At 36.2% G+C, this 21169-nt stretch overlaps 1 protein-coding gene across 4 annotated transcripts in view; it reads left to right on the forward strand.

Moving 5' to 3' along the window:
* The window catches only part of VMP1 (vacuole membrane protein 1), a 124695-nt gene that overhangs the window by 45715 nt on the left and 57811 nt on the right, over nt 1-21169 (forward strand). For all 4 annotated transcript variants that reach the window (XM_052657922.1, XM_052657920.1, XM_052657924.1 and 1 more), the window contains exons 6-7: nt 3912-4079; nt 14947-15078. In XM_052657922.1, coding sequence (XP_052513882.1) covers nt 3912-4079; nt 14947-15078 — 300 coding nt within the window. The remainder of the gene's footprint in view (nt 1-3911; nt 4080-14946; nt 15079-21169) is intronic.

A 21169-nucleotide genomic window follows, 5' to 3' on the forward strand; every position in this document is an offset into this window, starting at 1 on the left:
TGTCCCCTGCATTGGCAGGCCAGTTTCTATCCACGGCACCTCCAGGGAAGTCCCATGGACTATGGATTTTTTTTTAAGGTTTTTTTTTTTTTTTTTTTAATTTGGCTGCCTCGGGTCTTAGTTGTGGCGTACAGGATCTTTTTGTTGTGGCGGGGGGACTTCAGAGCTTACAGGCTCAGTAGTTGCAGCGCCCAGGTTTAGTTGTTCTGAAGCATGTGGCATTTTAGTTCCTCAATCAGGGATCGAACCCAGGACCCTGGCATTGGAAGCTCAGAGTCCTAACCACTGGACCACCAGGGAAGTCCCCTGGACTGTGGATTTTGCTGCAGACACACAGTGTGTCTACACGTGGGAAGCCAGAGTCATCACAGGGCTTCTGCATTTGTATCCCTTTTCTCAGCAGTCAAGAAATACCATACTGCCTGTGGTACAACGTCTGAAAAGAATTGTTCCATGTATTTTGTAAGGTTTCCAGTTGTTTCGTGTAGGAGTGAACATCTGTTCCAGTCACTTCATGATATAAGGCAGAAAACCCTCAGCCACAGGCCAGAATCTCTAGCCCATGCATATCAATACTTGCCTACTCGCATGAGAGCTGGAACCTCCTGCTCAGTACATGGTATTACTTTTATGTTTTGTGGTGAATCTTTCCAGGTAGCCTTTGCTGCTTATACTATAGCTTTTTGTCTTTATCCCTCATTTCTTCATTTAGTATGGCTTAAATATGATTCTTTTATGTTTGATAACATTGTAGTAAATTGTAGGTTTTAGAAAATCGACTTAAAAGGTAATTTAATACGTGTAACTGTTAAAATTCTCTTAATCAAAATGATCGTCTTTTGGTTTTTGTATTTGGATTCTTCATGTAAACTAATATTTATTTCAGTCAAGTCCATTATATTTAGGAACTATTAACCTGTAATGTTAAAAAGAACTTTTGAGGCTTGCTATCACTTAACATAGCTTAAACTAAAATGTTGAGGTACAGGCTAAATGGGCTCTTGAGAATGAGAGACAGACCAGAAGCTGAGTTATTGATGTTCATTTTATCTGGGAACCACCACATCTGCCACTAAGGCTGAGTAATCATGACTTATTAGTGTGGTTATGGAAAGTATATATCAGTTTAATTGTGTAAACCGTCCTTTCTTTAGGGAAAATATTTTCAACAGATTGCTGAAAATTTTCCCTTTTTAGAATCACTTAAAATTAAGACTGTGAAAAAGTCTTTTATCTTGTTGAATGACCTGTTTAATCGGTTGGGGTGCATATTTTATTTATATTTCTAGAATAGAAATGTAGTTTTTTTCCTTCCTCTGTATCCCAGAAATCTCATTATTTTAGTGTCTAAGTTCAAGTTTTGTTCTCCTAGAGTTCCTTTCTAGAGGACAGTTGTGTAGGGATATCATGAACAAACTCTTGAATTTCTTTTGTTTTGCCTTAAGTAGTATCACTTTTGTGTTTTCAAACAGTAAATGTGAAGTTAACAGGTTTTTTTTTTTTAATTGCGTCTGGTGCTTATCTGTAAGTGTAGAACCAGAAATTTCTCACTAATTATTCAGTTCCTCTGAATTCTACAAACTTTAGTTTGTGTGTGTGTGTAGAAGCATAAAATAATTCTTTTTTCTGTAACTGTGAAATATCTTTTATGCACATATAATATTTGGAGAAATAGCTGTAGATTTCATGATTAATTATAGCTTCTCAAAAAAATACCATTCCTTTTTAAAATATTCTATAATTATTTTTAAACTTATTATTACTATTTATAGTTTTCAGTGAATTAAAACTCAAGAAAAAGAGGAACAGACTAAAAATTCACATAGGTTTCTTTTTGGCTCAGAGGAAAACTTTATAGTTAATTGATTCAGTGCCAAGTGTAGGCCTTCTTTTTATAGATTTTTATTTGAACACAAAGTGCCACTGCATTTAGGGGGAAATGGAGCTTAGATTTATGAATATCTTTCTTTTTCATATTACAGGCAACAAAAAAATTTGCTTAATATCACCTTTTATTTTGATAGCAACAGGAGTTCTTTAATGTTTTATTCTCATTGCTACATCTTACTCAGTTTGTCTTTGAACCACAAATTCTTTTACCATGTGGTTTAAAAAGACTTTTTTAAATCCAAAGATCACTTACTATATGTGTCTATATATATATCCATATGTATGTGTATAATTTTTTCTATAAATACAGTATTTTTCTTTATAACAGTGAATGGCTAATACTTTCTGAGGGCTTACTATATGCCCAGCACTAAGTCAAGTATATTTATATAAATTGACTAATTGAAACCTCACAGTATCCCCAGAATGTAGGTCCTGAAGGTGTTTTATCATTAGCATTTTATAGATGAGGAAAACAAGACTTAGTAAGAGGCAGAGGCCAGAACCTGAGTGAGTACATCTGGCTGTAGAAGTTATGCTTATGGCAACAGTATGTTTTAAAGTGAATACTGGCATCATGTATGTTAGAGCAACATGTTAAGAACATCCAACTTCTAGAGCTTACACTTCATGAGAACCTTGGAAATTAGTAATGGATTTTATTGTCAGCTTGATTGTATTTAGGGTTTTTTAATTATGGAACTAGATAAAGCTGTCAAATGAATCTAATTCTTTTGCCTTGCTAGAGTGGGTTAAGTGATTTTTCTGAGGTTGCTTATTTTCTGACCCTTAATAGACTATAAGAACCTACTTGAAACCCTGAAGGAACTTGTGTAAAACATACATGTTCCCATGTCTGCTTATTGAATCAGTTTATGCTTAGGGGACCCAGGAATTTATATTTTTAACAAAGCCCCTTGTTGATTATTACACAGATACTTCATATTGGCATACATGTTCATTTGAGAACCATTGTATTTAAACCTTTATCACACATCTAAATACTAATTCATTTTAATCTAATATATTATTATTAATTTATAATGTTTCAAAATAAAGGTACAGAGCAGCACAAAATCTTCCATAGAAAAAATTACTTTAAAAGAAAATTTCATTGGTACTGGTTCCACAATTTTATTATTGTTTTACAATCTCAGTGAGAAAGATAAGTGAGGTAGTTACTTCATCAACTATTGTTTTTTGAAATATAGTTAGTTATAATGCTGTGTTAGTTTCAAGTGTACAGCAAAGCGATTCAGTTATATATGTGTATGTATATACTTTTTCAGCGTCTCTTCCATTGTAGGTGATTGCAAGATACTGAATATAGTTTTCTGGGCTATACAGCATGTCCTTGTTTACGTGTTTTATATATAGTAGTGTATATATGTTAATCTCAAACTCCTAATTCCTGCCCTCCCACTATTCCCTTTGGTAAACATAAGTTTATTTTTCTGTGTCTGTATCAACTTTGTAAAGTAAGGGAAAAAGTAGTATTTTCAAAGTATGCCTAAAAAAATAGGGGCACAGGAGGTTTTTTACAGGGGATAGCATTCTTACAAATGAGATGTATGGATAAATAAAATAAGAATCAACTGAGAAATCATGGTTTCCAGAGACTCGTGTTAGGGAAAGGAGGTTGACTACAAAAGGACACAAGGGAACTTTTTGCATTGATGGAAATGCTGTGTATCTGGATCCTGATTAGTTATGGTTATATGACTAAATATAATTGTCAAAACTTGCTGAACAACAGATCTAAAAAATTACTCTTACTATATGTAAATTATATCCCCATAAATTTGAAATTGTTTTTTAAAAAAGTAAACCTTGAGATTCTGGGAGTGGTTATTTTTTCAAATTATCAGTTGCATCTTGAAATACTTGGGTGAATTCTTATTCTTTAAAAGCTAACATTTTTCTATTAATGTGTGATGATTAAGGTAACATTAAAATAACATCATGATAATTCCTTTTTCTTTAATATTTCTCATCAAAGTTTTCTCATATTTTTTTTGTAGGGTCCACATATAGCTTCAGTTACATTAGCTGCTTATGAGTGCAATTCAGTTAATTTCCCTGAACCACCTTATCCTGATCAGATTATTTGCCCAGATGAAGAGGGCACTGAAGGAACCATTTCTTTATGGAGCATCATCTCAAAAGTTAGGATTGAGGCCTGCATGTGGGTAAGATGTCCATTTTCATGCTTACCTAAAATTAACCTCACTGTCTTGATTCTTTGTACCTTGTTGAAATTGAATCCAAACATATACCAAGTCAGTAAATAATTAATTCGTAAAGTCACCAACTACCTAACTTCCATGAAAAAGAAATCTCTAGAGCTTCTCTTTGTGAATAACATGCATAAGGAAGGCAGGAATCTATAGGTACCACCAAGTGTTGATGCCAAGGACTCAATAGAAGGAAAAGGAATATAAATGATGCAAATATGTTTATAAAATTTGATAAACACGTAGCAAATGGTTATATATCAATCCAAATTTGGCAAGTATTATATGTCTCTCTCTTAGATTTAAATACTCTGTGTTTAGTTTTAGAAGATTCATTTCATTTTCTGAGTTGTTGTAATACTAAAGTCAGACATTTCTTAATAAACTAAGCTTTACTGTATTTGAGGTGAGATCAAACTATATAATGATTTTACTTTCAGTAGTATCAATTATTCTTTTTATGGCTTGGTTAATATATTTGGGGAAATTTTGAACTATGTGATCAATGGTAAATGTATTTTAATCTGTATATCCACACAAAGCATTTTTTATATGCCTAAATTCATTCAGGTGTCTGTCATTGAGGAATAGTTCAGTTGCTAAAGACTGCCTATTACCATTTGAATTATTTTTTAATTTATTATTTGGAATTATTAAGTTTTATGTTCCCTATAATTTTTTCCCTTAACATTTTCTTACAAAATAGACAATGTGAAACGTATCTCTTAAATGTTTTTTTTTAAAGTGAAGATGAATACAGTGCCCACAGGAGAGGCAGTTTTGAAACATTGAAATGTTAGAGGTTATGTTGTGCTTTAAAAGAATTAAAAGGGAAATGCCATATATTGAATTTGTTGAATATGAAAAACAGGAAAAATTGTCATATTTCCTGTTACTGTCTTAAAAATACTGGAAACAGATTCATTGTACTAGTTGCATATGTTTTATAAATTTCATCACATTACTCCTTTGATGAAAAGCTGTTAATAAAATAACTAGTTACTTGGAACATGTTAGAAAGGGTGTATGTATATAAACTTCAGTTTTCTGTTTTTCTTTTGTCCTTTCAAAATGACTTACGTGGCTCAATTAACACTAATGCCAACAAAGAAATTTTCATCCCAGCCGGCAGTGATAACTGCCTCTTCCAAATTCCCATGGTGCATATTATCTGAAGCACTTATTTGGCCTGGCTCCATGCATGCCTCAAATTATTTAAACTGGCTGGTGTAGTGGCTTACATCCCCAAATAAATTTTTAGCTTTTCAAAAAAATTCAGACTATACCTTAAATTAAATGTATTACCCTCACAGCAGTCAGCATTAGGCTTTGCTTGTAGTATTACAAGAATGTCAAAAAACGCTGATTAATTGTCTGAGTGTTTGTTTGTTCTTCATATTCCCTTCTTTGAAGTTGTCTTTTGTGACAAAAAATGTAGCACATATCAAGTTATGTTTAAATTGGTTCCTATTGTTTCCACCATTTATAAGGACAGTCCTTTTAACAAAAGGTGCTAGGAAAACTGAATATGGTTATTGTTTAGTCCCTTACCTCGTGTCCAGTTCTTTGTAGCCTCTGCACTGAATACAGAGGCTATATGTATGGACAAAGGCTCCTCTGTCCATGGGATTTCCCAGCAAGAACACTGGAATGGGTTGCCATTTCCTTCTCCAGGGGATCTTCCTGGGATCAAACCCATACCTCCTGCATTGGCAGGCAAATTCTTTACCACTGAGGCACCAGGGAAGCCCAGGGAAAACTGAATATCCACATGCAAAAGAGAGAGATTGGATCCTTACCTTATCCCATATGCAAAAATTAACTCAAAATTCATCAAAGACCTAAACTGGAGTTCAAACTCTAAGATGCTTAGAAGAAAATATAGAGACACTGCATAATGATTGGCAGTGGTTTCTTAAATAAGACACTGAAAGTAGAGGCCACAAAAGAAGGAAAATACATAAATTGAACTTTGCTAAAATTAAACCTCTTGTACATCAAAGGATACAGTATCAAGAGAGTGAAAAGTGAACCCACAAAAAGGAAGAAAATGTTTAAAAGTCATATATCAGATAAGGATCTAATATTCAGGATGTTTAAAGAACTACGCAACTCAACAATAAAAAGACTAACAGCGCAATTAAAAAATGGGCAAAGGACTTGAATAAACACTTCTGCAAGGAAAAGATACAAATGGCCAGTAAGTACACAAATTCTCAACATCATTAGTTGTTGGGGAAGTGCAAATCCAACCATAAGGGAATACATCTTCGCACATATTAGGATGGCTATTGTTCTTTTAAAAAGAGTAATGAGTATTGGTGAAGATGTGGAGAAATTGGAATACTCCTAGGTTGCTGGTGAGAATGTCAAATGATTCAGCTGCTATGAAAAAGAGTTTGGTAGTTTCTCAAAAATGTAAACATAGAATTACTCTGTGACCCTCCTCTAATGTAAATACCCAAAAGAACTGAAAACCAGGACTCAAATATAAGTACAGAAACTTCCAGTTCACTGTTAAGCAACATTATTCATATTATCAGAAAGGAGGAAATAACCCCAAGTACCCTCAATAGATGAATGGATAAACAAAGTGTAGTATATACACAGAATATTACTCAGCCATAAAAAGCAATGAGGTTTTTATACATGCTACAATGTAGACGAACCTTGAAAACATGGTAAATAAAATAACCTAGACATAGAAAGATACTGTATGATTCCACTTAAATCAACTATCAAGATAACTCAGATTTGTTAATAAAGACAAAAAATAGGTTTGGAGGGACTTCATTTGCGGTCCAGTGGTTAAGAATCCACCTGCCAATGCAAGGGATGTGGGTTTGATCCCTGGTCTAGGAAGATCCCACGTGCCATGGAGCAACCTAAGCCAATGTGCTGCAGCAACTGAGCACGCACGCTACAACTGCTGACGCCCACATGCCTAGATCCGTGCTCTTAGATGAGAGAAACTGCTGCAACAGAGAGTGCCCTCCACTTGCCACAACTAGAGAAGGCCCATGCACAGCGATGAAGACCCAGCGCAGCCAAACACTAAATAAATATTAATAAGTAGTTAACTTACAAATAAGCTCCATGAAGGGGTAGTTTTTTTGTTTTTTTTAAGTAGATTTGAGATTACCAGCATTGTGGGGAATGAGAAGTTAATGCTTAATGGGTAACAGTTTCCATTTGGGTGAATAAAAATACTGGAAATATTTTTTATATTTTATCCTGTCATAAAATTGATCCCATTTGTGTTCACATCCATATTTTTTTATTTCATTATAAATATAGTAAATCAGTAAAATCCTTGAAATATGTACTTCCCGTTATAAAAATCAGCGTTAACGTCAGTTTAAGTCTGTTCCTATAAGTCTTTGGAACCCATTAAAATGAATTGTTTGGTGTTGCTGATCAGTGGGGTTACCATTTTTCAGTTTGTATCTTTCTGATATTTCACAATATGTCGGTATCACTAGTGTTCAGTTCAGTTCAGTCGTTCAGTTGTCTCCGATTCTTTACAACCCCATGGACTGCACACTCCAGGCCTCCCTGTCCATCACCAACTCCCAGAGCTTGCTCAAACTCATGTCCATGATTTGGTGATGCCATCCAACCATCTCATTCTCTGTCATCCCCTTCTCCTCCCACGTTCAATCTTCCTGAGCATCAGGGTCTTTTCTAGTGAGTCAGTTCTTCGCATCAGGTGGCCAAAGGATTGGAGTTTCAGTTTCAGCATCAGTCCTTCCAAAAAATATTCAGGACTGATTTCCTTTAGGATGGACTGGTTGGATCTCCTTGTAGTCCAAGGGACTCGCAAGAGTATTCTCCAATACCACAGTTCAAAAGCATCAATTCTTTGGCATTTGCTTTCTTCATAGTCCAGCTCTCACATCCATACATGACTACTGGAAAAACCATGGCTTTGACTAGAGGACCTTTGTTGGCAAAGCAATGTCTTTGCTTTTTAATATGCTAAGTTGGTCATAACTTTTTTTCCAAGGAGCAAGCATCTTTTAATTTCATGGCTGCAGTCACCGTCTGCAGTGATTTTGGAGCCCCCAAAATAAAGTCTGTCACAGTTTCCATTGTTTCCTCGTCTATTTTCCATGAAGTGATGGGACCAGATGCCATTATCTTCTTTTTCGGAATTGAGTTTTAAGCCAACTTTTTCACTTTCCTCTTTCACTTTCATCAAGAGGCTCTTTAGTTCTTCTTTGCTTTCTGCCATAAGGGTGGTGTCATCTGCATATCTGAGGTTATTGGTGTTTCATTGATTCCAGCTTGTACTTCATCCAGTCCAGCATTTCACATGATGTACTCTGCATACAAGTTCAGTAAGCAGGGTGACAGTATGTATACAGCCTTGACAAACTCCTTTCCCAATTGGAACCAGTCTGTTGTTCCATGTCCAGTTCTAACTGTTGCTTCTTGACCTGCATACAGATTTCTCAGGAAGCAGGTCAGGTGGTCTGGTATTCCCATCTCTTTTAGAATTTTCCACAGTTTATTGTGATCCACACAGTCAGAGGCTTTGGCATAGTCAATAAAGCAGAAGTAGTTTTCTGGAACTCTCTTGCTTTTCTGATGATCCAACGGATGTTGGCAATTTGATCTCTGGGTTCCTCTGCGTTTTCTAAATCAAGCTTGAACATTTGGAAGTTCACAGTTCACGTACTGTTGAAGCCTGGCTTGGAGAAATTTGAGCATTACTTTACTAGCGTGTGAGATGAGTGCAGTTGTGCGGTAGTTTGAGCATTCTTTGGCATTGCCTTTCTTTGGGGTTGGAATGAATACTGACCTTTTCCAGTCCTGTGGCCACTGCTGAGTTTTCCAAATTTGCTGGCATATTGAGTGCAACACTTTTGCAGCATCAACTTCTAGGATTTGAAATAGCTTAACTGAAATTCCCGGAGAAGGCGATGGCACCCCACTCCAGTACGCTTGCCTGGCAAATCCCATGGATGGAGAAGCCTGGTAGGCTGCAGTCCATGGGGTCACTAAGAGTCGGATACAACTGAGCAACTTCACTTTCACTTTTCACTTTCATGCACTGGAGAAGGAAATGGCGACCCACTCCAGTGTTCTTGCCTGGAGAATCCCAGGGACGGGGGAGCCTGGTGGCCTGCCGTCTATGGGGTCACACAGAGTCGGACACGACTGAAGTGACTTAGCAGTAACTGGAATTCCATCACCTCCATTAGCTTTGTTTATAGTGATGCTTCCTAAGACCCACTTGACTTCACATTTCAGGATGACTGACTCTAGGTCAGTGATTACACCGTCGTGATTATCTGGGTTGTGGAAGTCTTTTTTGTATAGTTCTTCTGTGTATTTTTGTCACCTCTTCTTAATATCTTCTGCTTTTGTTATGTCCATATCATTTCTGTCCTTTATTGTGCCCATTTTTGCCTGAAATATTCCCTTTGTATCTCTAATTTTCTTGAAAAGATCTCTAGTCTTTCCCATTCTATTGTTTTCCTCTGTTTTCTGCATTCAAATGGGTATCTCTTTCCTTTTCTCCTTTGCCTTTCCTTCTCTTCTTTTCACAGCTGTTTGTAAGGCCTCCACAGACAACCGTTTTGCCTTTTTGCATTTCTTTTTCTTGGGGATGGTCTTGATCCCTGCCTCCTGTACAGTGTCATGAACCTCTCTCTGTAGTTCTTCAGGTACTCGGTCTGTCAGATCTAATCCCTTGAGTCTATTTGGCACTTCCACTGTATAATTGTAAGGGATTTGATTTAGGTCATACCTGAATGGTTTAGTGGTTTTCCCTGCTTTCTTCAATTTAAGTCTGAATTTGGTAATAAGGAGTTGATGATCTGAGCCATAGTCAGCTCCCGGTCTTGTTTTTGCTGACTATATAGAGCGTCTCCATCTTTGGCTGTGAAGAATATAATTAGTTTGCTTTCAGCATTGACCATCTGGTGATGTCCATGTGTAGAGTCTTCTCTTATGTTGTTGGAAGAGGGTGTTTGCTATAGTGCATTCTTTTGGCAAAATTCTATTAGCCTTTGCCCTGCTTCATTCTGTACTCCAAGGCCAAATTTGCCCATTACTCCAGGTGTTTCTTGACTTTCTACTTTTGCATTCCAGTCCCCTATAATGAAAAGGACATCTTTTTTGGGTGTTAGTTTTAGAAAGTCTTGTAGGTCTTCATAGAACCATTCAGCTTCAGCTTCTTCAGCAATACTGGTTGGGGCATAGACTTGGATTACTGTGATATTGAATGGTTTGCCTTGGAAACGAACAGAGATCATTCTGTTGTCTTTGAGATTGCATCCAAGTACTGCATTTTGGACTCTTTTATTGACTATGATGGCTACTTCATTTATTCTAAGTGATTCTTGCCCCCAGTGGTAGATATAATGGTCATCTGAGTTAAATTCACCCATTCTGTGTAATGCTTCATAAATTTTCTTTTCATTTATTATTTCAAATTCCATTAATAGTTATTAAGCTTCCAAGTATTAGAAATTCATAGTGAGTGAAACTAAACATGGAGCTTTATATTCTAATAAAGGAAATAGTTATGGGAAAATGTATATATATATGTATTGTAGGAAAATTATAGAAGTATTTAAACTAATTGTGATAAGTGCTATGAAGGAGAAATCTATTGCATAATACAAAGATTTTTTCCTAGTCTGTGATTCAGGGGGCTTTTCCATGAAGCAGCAATGTTTCAATGAATATGTAAAGGTAAGCTCAGTCTCTCCGTCCTACCACTGGCCTGTTACCTCACTTTACTCCTTAAAGATAATAACGTATAAAGTGAGGGGGTGTAAACTGATTTATTAGTTAATTCATGGTTTTGGTTTTGGGTTTTTTTTTTTTTCCTGTTGTGGTAAAATATACATAACAGGTTATGTACACAATTTATTGGCCTTAAGTACACTCACCGTGTTGTATAACCATCATCAATATCTACTTCCAGAACTTTTTTGTCATCCCCAAACAGAAACTCTGCATCCATTAAACAATAACTCCTCGTTCCCTACTCTCCCCAGCCCCTGGTAATTTTGACTTTCTGCCTCTGTGAAATTGCCTATTCTTGATACCCCATGTAAATGAAATCACAGTATCTGTCCATGTCTGGCTTACATCACTTAGCCTAATGTTTTCAAGTTTCCTCTGTGCTGGAGCATATATCAGAACTTCATTCCTTCCTGAACTCCTTTTAAAACTGACCTCAAGGGAAGCTGGAAGCACATTTTCTCTCTCTTTTTGTTTGTAAAACAATCTGATAATTTTACTAGAATTGGTATAATTTTTTTAAACATTGCTGTAGAAACCTTAAATTTCTCAATGGTTTCAAGTTATCCTCCAAACTTTGGCTTTTAACCTCTGTTTTATGTTTGTAGTAGTTAGAATATGTAATGGAAAAAAGACTTTGTTTTTTAAGATTATTAACATACTGATAATACCAAACTACTATAACTTCTGAGTAGTCAGCATATATAAAATTTTCTACTCCCAGATTTTTAGCGTTAAACTTAAAATTCCTAACACAGAAAAGCAAAATGCTTGTAATTTACTTGTGATTCCACTTGATAAAACTTTTTGAAAGTACAAACATTCAGGATTTTTCTCCTCCTAAAAATCTTTTCATAAAATTGACACCCCGGGAAGTTATTGTGTTTCTCTATTGGTTTTGCATATTTTGTGCATGTTAAACTCTTCTCCAATTCAAGAAACAGGAACTTCAGGATAATAAATTGATATATAGTGAACAATTTTTAGAAGATTTTCTGAATTATTGCTTGACTAAATACCACTTGTCTTTCCTTTGCAATAAGGAAGCCAGTTATTTCTTCCCCTTAATTAAACTTAGGCTGACAGTTTATAGTGTTCCAGAGTTTAGTTTTGTTTTTTTTTTATGTTGACTTTGCAAGAATTATAAAATTGTTTTGTAAGAATCATGAAATTATGGGACTTCTGTGTACAACCTCTGTGTTTAGAATATAATGTCTTGAGGGGACCTGTCTGGAAGACTGTATTTCCTTTTTACTTATATGCATAAAAAGTAGAATACTAGCTCCTGATCACCATCTCCTTGCTAATATGGGAAAACATGAACAGAATTAAAATGTAACAATGAAAATGATCAACTAAGTATAAAATAGTTTGTAGGTCTTGATTTCATTTGTTCATTATTACTTCTTTTAACTTTAAGAAAATTTGTTGTGAGTTTGAATCATGATTGTTTTCAGAACTGCTGAACATATGAGAAGAAGAAAAGTTCATGTTTTGAATAAAATGTTGCAGTTAACTTTTCTTCTTACTTTTTTGTCATAAAAAAATTTAAGTACAGGAAGTTATATAATTAATTCAACATACTATTACCTAGCTTCCACTAATGTCTACCCAGCTTTCACTAGCCAGCTTTCACTGTGGCTAATACTGTTTTATCTAGACCCTTCCTCACTCAACTAACAATTATCTTGAAGCATATCCCAGGTAACATAGCATATTGTATCTGCAAATATCAACCTTAGGACTTAAAAAACATTGTCACACCTAAGAGAATTTAGGAATAGCCTCTTTAAATCTGTTTCCCAATTAGAGTTCAAATTTTTTTATTGTTTATTTCTTTTTCTTTTCAATATCTTTGTATTGGTTGATGAAACTGGATTGTTTGTCAAGTATAGTTTTCCATGGTCTGAATTTTACTGTTTGTATTCCATTTGGTGTTATTTAAATATATTTCTCTGTTTCCTGTGAATTGATTGCTGGATTGAGAGGTTTGGGGGGAAATTATTTTTTTACAAGAATATACCTTATGGCCTAGTGTATTCTGTCATGTAGTGCAATAATGTCTGGCTGTCTATCTGTTTATGTTAGCACCGTTATTACATAAGTCCACCATTTTACTGGGGTTTATAAAATGGGAGCATTCCAATTGCATCATTTTTTCTTTGGTTAATGACTGGAATACTTTTGTAAAGAGAAACTTCTCCTTATCATCAATTTGGTTACCCTGAGTTATCTTCCATATAGATAAGACAGGATAAATGATTGACTGTTTCTCTTTATTTACCAGTTTTTAAAATAATTAATTCTCTAACATCCTCGAGAGGAGGCAAAGTTAACTTTTCTTGTTTCAGAGAATATGGTTTATGCTTTCTTCCAGTACCTTTCTCTGTGTGTGTCTCTCTCCTTTCTCTGTTCTTTAACCAGATGTTTAGCACTTAAGTATATTCTTTTGCTAACTCTTGGCTCACATGTAGATAATGCAGTTACACTTGGAGATCGCTGATTTTACACACTGGAGTATAACACTGTGATCACGGGATGCTTGAATTTGGTAATGTTCCTTGAGGATTCTTGTCAAGGCATTAGCAGGCAAAGCCATAGGACAGAGCAAACAAAAAGACCTAAAGTTGCTTCTGAAAACTACCAAAGCAACAGGGCAGAGAAGGGTGGCTCAAAGTTAAGAATTTTCCTGGGTACTATAGGTCTCCTGCATTATTATCTATCCTGTTTTTAAGCCATTTAAGTTCAAACCAAGGTCCTGATTCTTTTACCTTTGTTTACCTTTGTTTTCATCCTTATATCCTAAGATGATTGAAAAAAAAAAAAAAATCTCTTCAAAAACAAGAATCCACAAAGTGACTGAAACATGAGTCACTCAATGTCCTGAGGAAATCAGCATTTTTCCTGTGGTGAAAATTTATCCATCCTAATGTTGAGATTTCAGGGGGCTTCCTGACCACAGTTTGTTAACTCTGCACAAAAAAAGTTGTATTGGGATTAAAGTAACATCCTAAATACAAGAAGATTTCCTAGAAAAAATATATATCTAAGAGCTATACTAGCGAGTGCTCATTAGCAAATCATTTGAGAAAGGTAGGAAGACTGACAGAAATAGCAGTGTATGAATATATGTTTATGTATAAATTTTTAAAAATTAGGGGTTATAACAAAACAATTTCAGATAAAACTAGTGATTGCCAGTGAGGAGAGGGAAGAGGGGAAGGAGGGAGCAAGATAGCCATAGGGGATTAAGAGGTACAAACTATTGTGTATAAAATAAATAAGCTACAAGAAAAATAGGCCATAGGGGTATGGCTATGCCCAGGTTTATTGATAGTTGTGTGGTTGGTGTAAATGAGTGAGGCAGTAGGCCTAGTAGATTCGTTGATCCAATGACTAGGATTAAGGACATTAGTATTAGTGTCCATGTTTGTCCTTTGGTGTTGTGGATTCCCATTATTTGTTTTGATACAAGTTGAAGTAGTCATTGTTGAAGGGAGATAAAGCGGTTGTTTACTAGTCGGTTTGATGTTGGGAATAATAAGCTAGGAAATAGGACGATAAGAGTAATGAGGGGGAGGCCTAGGATTACAGGAGTAATGAAAGAGGCAAATAATAACTTTATAATAACTTTAAATACAATATCTATAAAATTTTGAATCACTGTGTTTTACACTTGAAACTAAATTTACAAATCAGCTGTACTTCAGAAGTCTAGAAAACTGTGAGCTATTTCTAGAATTAATAAAATGAAAAGAGATGTAAAAATAAGAGCAGAGGATATAAGTAGAGACGCTGGAGAAGTAACTAACATTAATTTACAATCCGCAGTGTACCCAGGATTGCCTGAGAATTCTGTGTATGCTCTCTGGCCAGGCATTGTGCAGATCCGTATTAAGGTCAGGATTCAAACTCATGTCCTCCTGATCGTGTAGCATGTCTTTTCCTTCCTAATATATACATCTTAACACGCTTTTGGTGATATTGAAAATTAAAGATTTAATCTGCTTCGCATCACTGTGTTGAGAAAATCTCATGTAAATGTTTTGTTCTTTTTCTGTAGGGTATCGGTACAGCAATTGGAGAGCTACCTCCATATTTCATGGCCAGGGCAGCTCGCCTCTCAGGTGCTGAACCGGACGATGAAGAGTATCAGGAATTTGAAGAAATGCTGGAACATGCAGAGACTGCGCAAGTAAGATCAGTGGGGGGGAAATAGCTAATTATCCCTAAACAGGTTATGATTAAGGTAAAATTTTTAACAGTTTCTCCAAATAAGAAAACTGCCAGTGTTAAAAAAAAAAATCATACATGGTTTAGTGTAAAATATTTAGGAAAGCTGAATCATAAAAAATAATTATAGAGACTTCCCTGGTGGTCCAGTGATTAATACTCTGCCTTAAAAGGCAAGGGACATGGGTTCAATCCCTGGTAGGGGAGCTAAGATCTCACATGCTGAGGAGGGCAACTAAGCCTGTGCCCTACAACTAGGAAAAGCCCGGTGCTGCAATGAAGACCCAGCACAGCCAAAAAAAAAAAAAGATTATAATCATGATCTTAGAATAGAGAAATAGAGAGTCAACAAGACAACTCAGACTAAACCAGGATAAATTCATGTAGCCAGTGAGATTAAAGAACTGAAACATTATTTGTCTGTTACCTGTTTATAAGTCTTACTGAGCAGACCATTGAATAAATAAGGGGGATAAATAGGTGGACCACTTGTGAGCCCAAAATAGTAGAACTGCTTAATTACTTGTTTTAAAAATGATAGTTTACCACATTTAGAGGAAACTTAATTCCCCAATCAAGAAGAGAGAATTAAGACAAACTTACCCACTGTTATGGGGAAAAAAAACTGAGGCCTTAGACACCTGAGCAAAAACTATGTATCAACCTGTATCTTAGTGTTACTAGGTTGGTGCGGATGTAATCGTGATTTTGGGCTGTGAATTTTGAATCATTATAACTAGGCTCAGCACATCATTATTATTCAAAATAGGAACCATTACAATCAACAGATTTTTGCCAATGAGAAATAAGTTTGTTTATTCCTGTAGCATAAAAATCCATGCTTCAGGATTCAGCAAACTCTTGGAAAGCATTTTCTGCCTCCTGCTGGTTGTGGAAGCATTTTCCTGCAGATGCTGTTGAAATGCTTGAAGAAGTAGTAGTCAGTTGCTGAGAGGTCAGGTGAATATGGCTGATGAGGCAAAACTTCAGAGCTGATTTTGTAGGAAACTGCAGATCTAGAAATGGTTTGTTGTTCAGTCACTAAATCGTGTCCAACTCTTTGTGATATCATGAATTGCAGCATGCCAGGCTTCCCTGTCCTTTGCTGTCTCCCTGAGTTTGCTCAGACCTCGTATCCATTGAGTCAGTGATGCCACCCAACCATCTCATCCTCTTGTCACCCCCTTCTCCAGTTGTGGATATGTCTGGTGGTGAAAGTAAAGTCCAGTGATTTAAAGAACAGTATTGCATAGGAAGCTGGAATGTTAGGTCCATGAATCAAGGTAAATTGGACATGGTTAAGCAGGAGATGATAAGTGTGAACATTGACATTTTAGGAATCAGTGAACTAAAATGGGTGGGAATGGGCAAATTTAATTCAGATGACCATTTTATCTACTGCCGTGGGCAAGAATCCCTTAGAAGAAATGGAGCCCTCATAGTCAACAAGAGTCCAAAATGCAGTAGTTGGATGCAGTCTCAAAAACGACCCAATGATTCAGCTCGTTTCCAAGGCAAACCATTCAACATCACAGTAATCCAAGTCTATACCCCAACCGCTAATGCCGAAGAAGCTGAACAGTTCTGTGAAGACCTACAAGACCTTCTAGAACTAACACCAAAAAAAGAGGTCCTTTTCATCATAGGGGACTGGAATGCCAAAGTAGAAAGTCAAGAGATCCTGGAGTAATAGGCAAGTTTGGCCTTGGAGTACAAAATGAAGCAGGGCAAAGGCTAACAGAAGTTTTCCAGGAGAATACACTGGTCGTAGAAATGGTTAACTTCCCTAATTTTACATGCTTAGAAGTAAGGCTGGAACGAGAACTCAGGATGGCAGCATCACTAGTAAATTCCATTTACTGAAACAATGTCCATAGGTGGTTGAGTATCCCCATTTGTGGTAACTGATACCTCTTTCCTTTGTGACGCTAATTATTACATGTCATTTAACATATCAAAACCTTTTATCTATATAAAATCAGCAAGTTGATCAAATCATTTTTTCACGTGTATAGTTTCTTCAGTCTTCTTCTTTCTACCAGTTTTGTGAAACTCTTCCAGCATCACTTTCCACTTGGTAACACAAATTAATTTATCAACTCTGTTTTTATCTTGGGGTCATCACTCTGGATTCCTGCATGCTCCTATTCCAGTCTGTATTTGGTGGGTTTTTTTTTCTTTCAAAAACCCTCTGCACTATTATTTTTCTCCTGATTTGGATCCCTTATCTTCCCCTTTCTTGATTTTGTTGTTTAGTTGCTAAGTCTTGTCCAGCTCTTTGGGACCGCATGGTCTGTACCAGGCTCCTCTGTCCATGGGATTTCCCAGGCAAAAAAACTGGAGTGGGTTGCCATTTCCTTCTCCAGGGGATCTTCCCGACGCAGGGATCAAACCTGGGTCTGCTGCGTTGCAGGAGAATTCTTTACCACCTGATCTACCAGGGAAGCCCAGTGCCATGCTGAGCCTTCTCTGTAGTTAGTCTTTTTGGTTGTTTTGGTTTTTTTCTCTAGAAGCTTTTAGATTCATTATCTGAGATAGGGGTCTTTTTTTTTTTTTTTTAGATCAGAGCTCAGGTTTTATTGTTTTTTTATTTTTTGGCTGTGCTGGGTGTTCACTGCTGTACATGGGCTTTCTCTAGTTGCAGTGATCAGGGGCTACTCTCTAGTTTTGCGCCGGCTTCTCGTTGCAGAGCACAGGCCGTAGGGCACGCAGGCTTCAGTAGCTGCAGCTCAGGGGCTCAGTTGCTGTGGTGCGTGGGCTTTAGTTGCCCCGAGGCATGTGGAATCTTCCCAGACCAGGGATCAAACCCATGTCCCCTGCGTTGGCCTGCATACTCTGACCACCAGGCCTCTAGGGAAGTCTGAGATATGGTCTTTTTAAAATTTATTCTGCTAGGCACTCAGGAAACTTGTCAACCTAGTGTCCTCTAGTTTTGGGAAACTTCCATGTATTTTCTGTGGGTCCATTTACCATCTTTGGTCTCTACTCTTACTATCTGGAATTTATTATTTTGATAATGGTATCTATATCATATCTTTTTTATTTTTCTTTATAATTTTCCTCCTAATATTTATCTCATTTGACTTTGTATCCAATTTCTTCAACTTTTCTTCTACAATTTAGTATTAAAATGTTTTCGCACTGTCATGTATTTATTTTCAAAAAGCAATTTGTATTATACTTCCCCCAAAATGGCTTATCTTTTTGAAGATACTTAGTTTCTTCAAGTTTTCAGTACTCTGGGCATTTTTTTTTTCCCCTTTGTCTGTTCTGTTTCCTGTTGGAAGCTTTCCCCAAAGCCTGGTGATCCTTCTTTTTCTATTTATATTATATATAAAAATAAAGCACATAAAGCTGAATGGGAACTTTGTATGTTGAAGCAAGGTACAGGAGTGGCAGGCCACCTAGTTTATTGGAACCTCTGTGTATCAGTTCCTATCCATCTTTCCTTTGGGATAGTTGTTTTTCTAGTGATGGGTCTCTATTTTCTTGCCTAGGGATTATAAACCTTGCTCTTGACATTCTAAAGCTAAGCTGTGGAAGGCAGGTTAGAGATCTTCATTTACTGAGTAGACTTTCACTTAATCTACTTTGTGGTAAGTCTGACAGTGCCTACACAAACAGGTCCTGAGTCCAGAACCTTTGGTTTTCTTTGTTTAGAGACTATAGTTGATTTATTCTTTAGGACTGGGGCAAGAAGTTGTCTCACAGTGCTAAGTACTATTTATATAGTCACCTTGTTTTCAGCCCTGTGATCCGTTGTGGAGTTCTGTAGTATTGATACAAATCACTTTGCTTCTTTTCCGTGTCTTTCACTGCAGGCTCTCAGATACAATATTTTCTTTCCATCTGCCCGTCTTAATTAATTAATGCTAGTTTCATCAAAGACCAAGTTCAGTGTTTCTGTTTGGGGTTCTTATTGAGATAAAAGGTGTTCCAGTTATCTATTACTGAGTATATAAACCACCCCCATATTTAGTGATTTGAAACAAGAATAGCTTGTTTTGCTCACAGCTGTGCAATTTGGGCAAAATAGCTTGACTGTCAGTTGAAGTATCTACTTCCAAGATGGTTTACTTGTATAACTGGTAAGTTGATTCTGGCTGTTGGTTTGGAGTTCAGCTGGACTTTTGGTTTAGGACCTCAAGTTATTCATTGGCTTCTTGGATTTCCTCATGTCTTGGCACCTGAGTTCTGGCAAGTGTTCTGAAAGATGCAGATTTTCTTGTGACATAACCTTGGGAATCCTAGTCACTTTGCCACATTGTGTTGGCGCAAAGTAGGTCACTAAAGCCAGTGGAGATTCAGAAAGGGAAATTAGACCCACCTCTCAATTCGAGGAGTAAGCAAAGAACTGGCAGTTGTCTTTAATCTCCCACAGGGGCAAAGGTCTTATTTGGTCATCTTGACATGGAAAGCGTACTGTACAAACTAGAATTTCTCTAGGAAGGAGAATGAGGTGATAATTGATCTTGACATCATGTAATGTGAGCAACTGTAGAAAAGGAATTTAGACATGGTTCCTAGAAAGAGGGAAGTGATGAGCCTGTCGGATAACAAAAAGTTGTCTCTCCTGTGGCAGGAGGATATACTCATATGAGAAACTGTAAAGCTTTGTCTTACAATTAGCCAGTGAAGGCTTATTGAGGCCCACATTGGCTCAATGTTTTTTTCATATTGGCTCAATTTTAAAAATTCTTGTGAGTTTTAATTGTGTACAAATGGAATTGCTATTTCCAGAAAGAATGATGTCCTTGTCTCACTCTATGTGATACCTTTCATGGACCCCTGCATAGCAGCTCCCTGCTTTGAGTAGAACATTAGCTGGATGAGGCATTCCATTCTTCACATTTTTTTGATACTTGGGTTGTAAATAATGCATTCTGTAAATTTGTTACCATCTAAGAGCTCAACTTCCAAAAACTCAGGTCTTCTAGAATTTGATGAAGTAAATCATGCTTCATCTGATTCATATAATTTGAGCTGTTAAAGACTTTTGCATCCTGAAGACTCTAAATCTTTATCTACCATTAGCATAGTAATCTTTTTCCTTCATCCCTTACAACCATAATTATTTTGATTACTTTTAGAATAGATCCTCTCTAATTCTACTTTGTTTTGAATTGTACACAACACTTCCAATGGTTATGAGGTTTAACTGCTTTTGTCCTATAAAGCCAATAATTACCATCACTATTTCAGGGTAAACTGTGTATTTCTTATTCCCTAATTTCATACTTGCTTGTATTAAAAAAATCAAGTATACAAAATATATACTTCTGTTTCATGTTCTTTAGTGAGAAATTTGAGCAAGCTCCCAGAAATAATGGAGGACATTTCTGGCATCGTGCAGTCCATGGGGTCAGAAAGAGTCAGACACAACTTAGCGACTGAAAAGCATCAGAAATGATATACTCTTTATGAACATTTTATTTAAAATTTATATCCCAAATTGTAGTTAACATCCCATAGTTAACATATACAAATTAGAAATAATAAGTAAAATAGTATAATAAAAGTAACTCATCCCTAACAGTTTTGTCATCTTCCCTATCAATTTTCTTTCGATTAATTTCATAAGAATCTATCTATAAGGCACTTGAATGAAGTGCCTCAAGACAACCATGATGCAGATTTTTTGCCCAATTCGAATAGGAAACACTCAGGAATCTCAGAGCCAATACTCAAACCAGTTTTCTGACTTTGAGATTAGCGCTTTGTTTATTGTAAGCCAGCATAGCAACATTTTCATCCAGGTTAATGCAACAAAAAATGAAGAACTGATTAAAAATTTTTTTCTTCTTGCTACATTTGATTTTTCTCTTCTTTATTGCCTATAATGCCTTTTTTACCAGTATCCATCTGTTTTGTGACTTTTACTATAGATTTCAATGTATAGGTATATCTATCCCTACATACTTCTCCCCAGGTTTAGATAAGAGGTTTTATGAGGTTTTTCACTTTTTAAAAAATTTATTTATTTATTTTTTTACTTTACAATATTGTGTTGGTTTTGCCATACTTCAACATGAATCCGCCACGGGTGTACACGT

The sequence above is a fragment of the Budorcas taxicolor genome, chromosome 19 (assembly GCF_023091745.1).
Source record: "Budorcas taxicolor isolate Tak-1 chromosome 19, Takin1.1, whole genome shotgun sequence".
In the NCBI taxonomy this organism is placed as follows: domain Eukaryota; kingdom Metazoa; phylum Chordata; class Mammalia; order Artiodactyla; family Bovidae; genus Budorcas; species Budorcas taxicolor.